Source organism: Buceros rhinoceros, unplaced genomic scaffold (assembly GCF_000710305.1).
Source record: "Buceros rhinoceros silvestris isolate BGI_N320 unplaced genomic scaffold, ASM71030v1 scaffold45640, whole genome shotgun sequence".
Taxonomy (NCBI): domain Eukaryota; kingdom Metazoa; phylum Chordata; class Aves; order Bucerotiformes; family Bucerotidae; genus Buceros; species Buceros rhinoceros.
In genome coordinates, this window is record NW_010389845.1 from 3,917 (window position 1) to 12,772 (window position 8,856).

The window sequence follows — 8,856 nt, forward strand, 5'->3', positions numbered from 1 at the left end:
GGACAGGTGCTGGAGAGGGAAGGGGAATGTGGCAGCATAGCGCTGCGGGGAAGCCCTCCCTGGTGGAGTAGGAGTCTTCACTCCAGCTGGTCTGTGGTCTTTACCTTCACAGCTTGATGTAAACAAAACTGTTTATACAGGCTGTTGAAAAAGTTGGCATTTGAGGGAACAGATGTGTGTGATAGGGAGATTCTGGAGGTAACCTTTTTTTGCTGCTACAGTTGGCAAGTATTACAAGAGTACTTTTTATTGCATGAATCTTAACCCACACAATGCTGCAATGGTAATGCTGGACTAACAGTAATCTTTTTAATGCTGAAGTGCGATCCTTTGGTACTGAAGACCGGCCCACAGACAGACCTGCTCCTCCAAGAGAAGAAATCTATGAATACATTATTTTTCGAGGAAGTGACATCAAAGACATCACTGTCTGTGAACCTCCAAAAGCTCAACATACTCTGCCGCAAGATCCTGCCATTGTCCAAGTAAGTTAGCCTGAAGTGTTCATAGAAAGCTGTGATAAAACATTGGTGATGAAGGACTGGATTTTGATATAAACTTACAAAAACCAAGGCCAGTAAGTGTCTCCAGGAATCTTCAAATTGAAGCATCCTGAATTTCATTGTAATATTTAAATAGCAGCAGCATTAAAGACTTCAGCCAACAAAAGCCAGAGCTAGTTTACCTAGCTGAGAATGCAGGAAAATCGTAAAGAGGTAAACTTACCCCTTCTCAGTATTTACTCAAGCTTTGGTAGTGCTGTGTGTGAAGTAGAGAATCACTGCTAGAACGGGTTGACTTCTGGACACTGTAAATGGAAATATACTTTGTCTTGTTACAGTCTTCTCTGGGCTCTGCCTCTACATCATCCTTTCAGCCACATGTGCCTTACAGCCCGTTTAGAGGTATGCCACCTTACAGCCAGCTTGCTGCCAGCTCTTTGCTTAGCCAGCAGTACGCAGCTTCCTTAGGTTTAGGTAAGTAAAAACTTCACTTGCTACGATAAAGGTTCGGCCCTTGTATGCAGCTACTGTGAAACCGATTAACCAAGTAACTAATTCTGGATTCCTTGCCAAGTGTCAGGCTGTAGCAAGCAGTGAATAAGTAGTTAACAAGTTTGTGCAGTGATCTTACTGCACAGAGGCCTGTGTTTACTTACAGACACACACACCCCTGCACAGAGACACCAACCAAATAGCTGAAGTTTCTTACCAGAAGTAACGTGAATCCTTAACAGCCAAGGCCAGTTCATTTCTAACCCGACATGCCTTACATACCCATGACATGTATAAAAACTTGTATTTCCAGAGAGAGGACGGTAAATAAGCTGCTCTAATGGTGTTCTAGAGATTCTTGTAGCCCTTTCCAAGTCCTTCAGATGTTTCACTACCTTGTATCTTATCCATGTATCTTTGCTTTCTCTTCTTCCCTCTATCTCTTCAGAGAAATTGGTAAGCCCTCCAGCATCAGCAGCTGCTTCCAGCCCTAGTTCTTCTCCGTCTCCACAACCTGTTTCAGAGCCTGACATGTCTTCAGAGCCCCATCAGCTCTCTTCCAAGGGTAACAGCAGTTTGAGGACTCCAAATATTTGGAAGAACTGCATGGCACTTGCAAACACTGTTCTTGTTAACCCTCCTAGAATGATAGTACTCACATGGGTAATGCTAGTAGAACTAGTCTGTTCTCAGCTGGTTTTGCCTTTCATTACGTGAAGTATTGCTTCTGTCCTAGAAGTCTCAATTAGAGAGACAGGACAAGGAAAAAGTACAGGACAGCGGATCCTCTCGAGTAAGTATCAGGAGAGGGCTGAGGTTTAGGGATGTTAATGTGCTGCATCCTGCCCAGGAACATGCCTCACCTTAGGGACTGGGTGAGGAATTAATTAGCCTTTCCTGGAAAGATGAGGAGCACACTGCTTAAACCATGGGTGGTCTTGCTGCTACAGCCCTCAGTTAACAGAATATTCAGGAGTATTGCGGTAATTGAGGGAACACCAGGACAGAGCTCATGCATGATGGGGCCCAGTACCTTGTCAAGACTCCCTGTAGTAAAGCATGACTAACATAAACACTTTGAGTTGTGTTAAGCTGAGATAACACAGTTTGGGGTGCTTGCTTCTCTGTGTAAAAACTTCTAAAGGAGGTTGAGCAGAGAGACTAGACTGACCATCCCCAGAGCAGAGAGACCAGGTGCAGCCTGCACTCAAACATGGTAATGAGTTTAATCTGTTTTTAACTTAAGCATGTGTGCTCGTGTTGGCATGAATCTGTTTCTCCTTCTCTGGTTTTAGCCATCTATCCATACGTGCTTCCTTGACACTCTGGCTAAGCTTTGAAACTTTCTCATGTTGAACGTGCACAGCAGCTTTGTCCTACTGAATAATCCTTAGGCTGTGTCTGTCTTCCTTGCGAGTTTTCCAGGTGTACATTAACTGGGAACCTGCATGATGTTACCTACTGGGTATATCTCATGTGGACTTGGGTGACCCAGAAGTGTCAGTGCCTTGGTTTGTGTGTACCCCTCAGCTTTTCACTCTTCTCGCTCTTTAAGTATATTCACTTAAAGTTTGCTTCCCAGCAGTTCTTATGCCTAACTACGTCAACCTGTAGTACTCCAAACCTGCTAATGAAATCTAGAATGCAGTGTTTCTTCTGAGTACTGAAGACTGTCACTTTTAATAGAATTGGTGTAAGGTATACCAAACCATGAAAAGTATTTACGTGTTTTGTAGTGTGACTAAATAAGCCTGGATGGAAGAGCAACAGAAGTCTTGGTAACACTTTGGCCTTGACCAAGAAGGAATTTAAAAGGGTAACTTTGAGATCGTGGTCTGGTTTCAGGTTTTCTTTGTCTGAAAGCTAACAATAAGCAGTGAAGTTGGAGGACTTCTAAAAGTAGCTTACAAAAGGGGATATAGTTGAGGTGGTTAAGCTTTTGCTGCCAAATTTTTTTGACAAAGTGGGGAAGCTTTCTTGAGCAGTTTCAATGGTGGATTTTTGCTTCAGATTTAAAGAATGTAAAGTAAAATCCTGCATAACCAAGGATACACCTAGACATTTGAGTGTGGTGTAAACTGTCTCAGACTGACCTGGCTTGCTTAGCTAATGTATGTCTGACTGGATTGAAGAAATAAATGGGTAGATTTCCTGATTTTAAGGCTCTGGATTTGAGAGCCACAACTTAGATGGCAGTAGTGCCTTACCTAGCACACGTGCCAATTAAACACGTACCTGTAACAAGAAACACTGGAGGCTTTGAGTCATTCTTGACAAAACGGTGTCTCGATAGAAGTGGGTAGGGTCTGACTAGCGTTAACGTCTCTTCTGAGAGGCACTTGGTCATTGGGATTTTTTCCAGGTGCTGGCTTTCCCTCTGTTCACCCGGTCTGCAAAAGCCCCATGGTGGAGCAGGCTGTTCAGACTGGCCCTGTTGACAACATGAATTCCCAAAAGCCGCCCCCAGTGAAGGTAACTCCAGGAGTTCAGCGCAATGGACGGCAGGTTCCGCAGGGCAGCACTAAGACCAACGGTACGTACGTGCCGCTGTGAAGCGCTGTTTTGAAGCAACCTTCACGGGGGCATAGCAGGCCTGAGCTGCTCCGGTTCTGTCCTTTGCTCCTTTATTAAGTTTGTCCTTCTTGTTCAGTAGATACAGTTCAGGCAGCACCTGTGCAAACCCAAGGACAGGTGAATGATGAAAACAGAAGACCTCAAAGGAGGAGATCGGGTAGGTTAACCTGGCACTAAGCAGTCGCGTTTGCTGATAAAGGCAAATGTTAATGTCAGTGGAGGGTTATCAGAGGGAAGTTGAGAGCGTGATACAGCTTGATAAGACTTGGGGCGTCCAGAGCTGCTTCCTGAAGAAAATAGTTCTGGAGTTCCAGAAGTTCAGAACATTCCAGGGCCAGAATTCTAGTGTCATACTTGAATGTATGTTACTAAAATTGATACTGCAGGGTGGCAGCAGCAACTAGATTTCTCTGAAACCAGAAGTGTTCCTGCTGGGAGGGGCAGCCTGTGTGAGGAGTTCCAGAGCTCTGAGAGGAGCTGTGGAGCCCTCACTTCCGCAGAGCAGAGCTCCTGGCTCGGGGCTGCAGTTAACACATGGGTCAAAAGAATGTGGAATTAAATTCAAACTGGTATTTCTGCCCAAGCAAAATGAGAAAAGGCAGAAAACTAACTTCAGACTTGAAGGTCTTCAAACTAATTTGCCTGAGGGTGGCACTGCAGCAGAGGTTAGAGCTTTTCCAAAAAGGAGTTTATGGCATCTCGGTTGGAAACCAGGAGCTGTAGGAAGTACAAGCTCCTGTTGTGGGTAGATGCGTGCTGGGTGGATTTTCTGAAGCCGGTGGTGTTCTCTTCGCCAGCATGCCGGGTTTGTAGGCTGACATCCAGGAATGCTTTTCAGAACATTAAAGTGTTGCTGTAATGTGTCTTCTACAGCCAAGTTCAGAAGTTCCTTTCAAAGAGTCGTGGCCTAACCACAGGACTGGAAGCCAGAAACTCCCGAGTTCTAACCCTGGTTTCCTCTGGTCTTGAGCGAGTCATTTAACCTCCTGTGTGTTACCAAGTGTTTAAACTCTCCTGCTTTCAGGAAACAGGAGAACCAGAAACCGGTCTAGAGGACAAAACAGACCAACTACTGTGAAGGAAAATACAATAAAGTTTGAAGGTGACTTTGACTTTGAAAGTGCAAATGCACAATTCAACAGAGAGGAACTCGATAAAGAATTCAAGAAGAAACTAAACTTTAAAGGTTTGTGACTTGATTAAATATGAATCGCTGAGCTAGTAGTAAACGCCGCATAGACATGAGAAACTGCACAGTTACATGTGGCAGCATCTCGAGTCATGTTTGAGGGAGCAAGAGAACAGATGGCTCTTCGTGGGCGTCAAGGAGGTGTAATTCGTTTTATTGTCTTCAGATGACAAAGCAGAGACAGGGGAGGAAAAAGGGGACCCTGGAGTGGCAACTCAAAACAATGATGGTAATGCTGAGGAGGACCTCCTGGGACCCAACTGCTATTACGATAAATCCAAGTCCTTCTTTGACAACATTTCTTCAGAACTGAAATCCAGGTGAGCGTTCTAAACTTGCTTTTTAATATGATTTTAGGAATAATTGATGTCACTAGTTTAATTCTGAAAAATCTTAAAGCAAGAAAGTGAGCAAAGCAGTCTTGAGAGGGGAGTCCTGCTGTGCCTTCGGCTTGCGAGGGACAGGACCCAGCCTTGTGCAGAGGGATCAGACAGAGCGCCAGGATTTCAGCTGATGCCAACGCACTCGGCTAAACCACGACACAGGAGTTCCCTGTTCCGTTTCCCAGTAGTGACTTTGGACCCATTGGGTCTCACCAGATGTATCCTCTCCTTGGTGGGAGGAGGCACTGAAGGGGGTGTTGCTTGCAGGCAGGAGCAAGCGAAGGCTGGAGTTTGGGCAGGGAGGAGGCCAGTGGAGATGGCATGAAGTTAAATGTTGGGAATGCTAAAGCTTCATCTTCCTCTGCTGGCCCTGATGGTATCACCTGTCTGGTGAAGTCAGACACCCTTTAGTGTCAGGCTGTGAAACTCCCTCAGTGTTTCTGCTTCCCCTCTCAAATCCATGCTTAGAGGATGGAGTCGGTGAGTGCGTGCACACCACAGTGGGTTCTTGCTGCAGCTGAAGTAAGCTTCAACAGAACAGGGTGCTCAGAGCCCCCTGGCTGATGATGTGGTGGCTGTTGAAATGTTTACCCCAAACCTGAGGGCAGTCCTGTTCAGTTCTAGGCGCACCACGTGGGCTGAGGAAAGGAAGCTCAATACAGAGACGTTTGGAGTGTCCGGACGGTTCCTTCGTGGCCGCAGCTTTCGTGGTGGATTTCGTGGTGGAAGGGGGAGTGGAGCGGCGAGGCGGAACCAAACCACTCACAGAGCTGGGACTGGCAGAGTGTAACTTCTGAGGCAAGTGTTTCAGCCAGAGTAAATACTGCCTCTGCGGCAGGTAGTCTCTTACGCCTGGCCTGAACTGTCTGTGCAACCTCTGCTCTCCTGTCTCGTGGATGTATCCAGAGGGTCAGTCCTTGTCAGTGGCAGAAGGAAACGTGAGCAGGTTGAACACGCTCCTTGTGCTGATTTTGTGCCCTCCTGTCTGAGAAGGAGGAGCTGCCTGTTGGAGCTGAGGCTCTAGCTACTCATTGCAGTTAATACACGGGTGTGAACCTCAGTGCTTTTCTCTTCCTTGGGAGAAGGTCCCCACGGTGTCCAGTCTGATTCTGCCTCTCTTTCTGAACAGGTTCTCACAGCCCCCCAAGAGGAAGAAACTGTACATAGAAAGAAAACAACCAACTGCTGCACTAATGTGGAAAATGGTTCATCTTGTTTACTGTCTCAGCTCAAGCGACAGAACTTCATGTACTACTGCTTATATTCTGGACTTGTTTTGGACCAGCGACTGTCAGCTGGGATGTTCTTTGGAAGAGGGAATGTGTTCAGGGGTACCTTCTTCAGGGTGTCTTTTTTGTTTGCGTTTTTTAAGTGCAGACTAACTTACATGGTTCTTCTTTCTGGGTGTCTCAAAGGCTGCTGCAGTCCCAGCTTAGTCAGACTCCTTTTCTGAACCCTGAAGAAGAGCGATTATGCTATTACCGCAGAACCAAAGCTCACTTGAAATAAACCAGCTGTAATTTGTTCTGAGGAACCAAATGGATTTTTGGTGCTGCTGGTCTCAGTGTTCTTGGCAGCAGGCGTGAAGTAGCACTTGGTATCTGGAAGAAGGGATTCCTGGTGCTGAGGAGTTGTGTATATTGTCACTTGGGAATACTGGATTGTTGATCATGTAGTGGTGTAAATGACTACAGCTGTTTGGCGGCTGGTGCTAATGTGGAGGTACCGCAGGTTTGCAGGACTGTGACTCTCTCTCAAGCTGGAGGGTGCCAGGTGCTCCCCAGAGGCTTGGAGCAGGGTCAGGGCAGCGTGGGGAGGCAGCATGTCGTGTCCTCGGCGGGACAGGAGCGGCCAGTGTCTCCTCGCGCGCTCAGAATAAGGAGCTCTTGGCAGCAGTTGGCTGTCTGGGAAGCAGCTCTGACTGCGCGCCTGAGTTCGTACCTCGCTCGTGGGTAGCACCAACGCCAGCAGCTGTGTTTGCTAGTAGCCTGTGGTGGAACACTATGGAATGTTTTCATTAAAGTAGGGATGGGAATCCATGTGATGAAGCTTAACAGACGGGCATGTTGAATTTGTTTCCTCTGTACCCCCATACTGTAAATAGTTTAGTTGTTTTTCTTTTGTTTTTAAAACTCTGTATGTGGGGAGAGGGGCTGGGCGGGAGGGGTTACATTTGTTTGCATGACTAAGTGGGGTGAATTGCTAGAGGCATGTGTCCCTTTTTTGGTTGGTAGGGAATTTTGTTGAAGAAGCACCTTGATGACCGAAACCCCTTACATAGCTGAAGTTTTTAGTTACGCATCGACCTAGGTTACTGTAAAAGCTTGGATTTATTTTTGTAGGACTTTATTGCTAAGGATTAGAACATAGCAGTGGGGCTGCTCTTTGGAGTAATGTAAATTGTAATTATAATAAACATGTAAATGTTTAACGTTGCCCTCTTTGTTCTGTAGGTAGCTCAAATCACAAATGTCTGGGCTCAAATCACAGCGTGGGTTTCTCTGACTTAAGAGTGTTTGAAAAGGGCTTTAAATCCCCAGTCCAGGCCCTGACCTTTGTCAGTGCCTGTGTTCCATGTGTCCCCATTGCCCAGACCACCCTGAGCAAGCACCTTGCCCTGGAACTACCCCACCCCCAGGCTGCTGGGCCTGAACTGGTGTTACTTTTGGGGGGGCCGTGCTGCCGGGTCAGTGGCCACAGCTGCCTCTGGTGTCCGGACTCGTACCAGCACAACAGGGTGTGTACTGGAACAGCTTCCCGGGAAGCTGCTGCAACCCTCTAATTTTGCTGCTGGCCAAGGGCCAGCGTGACACAGTGTAAAGAAGGACTTGCGCTGTCAGTTGCCTGACCTGCCTGAGGAGGCTGTGGCCAAACCCGTGTGTAATAAAGCCTCTGTGTGTAGGTTTAAGGCAGCTGTTTCTACGGCAAAGCCTCAGCTCTAACCCATCAGCCACCACCCTCGTGACTGATGCTGCTGGAGTGACAGTGCCAGGGAGCTGTCCCAGCCTCTCCTGGTGAGAGCTGTGCCTGGCTCACTCTGGTGCATGGGGGTAGTGTGAGGGGACCGATAGTCTCAGCCCCGGGCTGGCTTGCTGTGAGCCCTCCACACCGGGAACAAGCCCTGTCAGCTTCCAGCTGGGACATTCCCAACAGGAGGGGATGATGGTGGTGACCTGTGCAGGGACCCAAAGGCAGCTTTTTAACTCCAGCGTTCCAGTCCCAGGGCAGGTAAATGAACCACCACCCTGTGCAGCAGCTGTCTCTGGCTGACGTGGTCCAGTGCTGTCCTGAGCAGCAGCAGCAGCAGCAGCAGCAGCGCTGCAGCTCTCTGGCCCACACTCTGCTTTGCAGTGTTTGCCTGTGAACAGGACTGGTGTGAGGGGCCAGGGAGTGAGTGAGTGTACCTGTGGGTCTTTACCTGCACCCTGAGGAAGGCGAGGGAGGTCCCAGCAGCCTCCCTAGGGACACCAGGGGAGGTGGGGTCAGCGTGGGATGTCCCGGGGCAGGGGCTCCTGCAGCTGAGCTGCCTCCTGCAGGGATGCTCTGGGTCCTGACTGCAGCTTCCAGCTGAGTCTTGTCCAGACCTGTAAAACCATGGGGTGGTTGTCAGCAGCAGGCTGTGTTTTGGAGGGCTGTTTCACCCCCTGGGTGGGGATCAACAGGGACTCCTTTATAAAAGGGGCACTTCGTTCTATGGCAGGCAGGTCCCTAGGCC

General features: G+C 48.1%; 1 protein-coding gene across 1 annotated transcript; it reads left to right on the plus strand.

Moving 5' to 3' along the window:
* Positions 1–301: 301 nt before the first annotated feature.
* Positions 302–5,931, plus strand: LSM14B (LSM14B, SCD6 homolog B (S. cerevisiae); the record flags this gene model as incomplete). The annotated part of the gene is made up of 8 exons (XM_010135370.1): positions 302–485; positions 842–977; positions 1,444–1,560; positions 3,358–3,528; positions 3,655–3,726; positions 4,594–4,755; positions 4,925–5,078; positions 5,766–5,931. Coding segments are annotated over 8 exons (1,162 nt in total), but the record flags the coding sequence as incomplete, so codon positions are not given.
* Between the last annotated feature and the right edge of the window lie 2,925 nt (positions 5,932–8,856).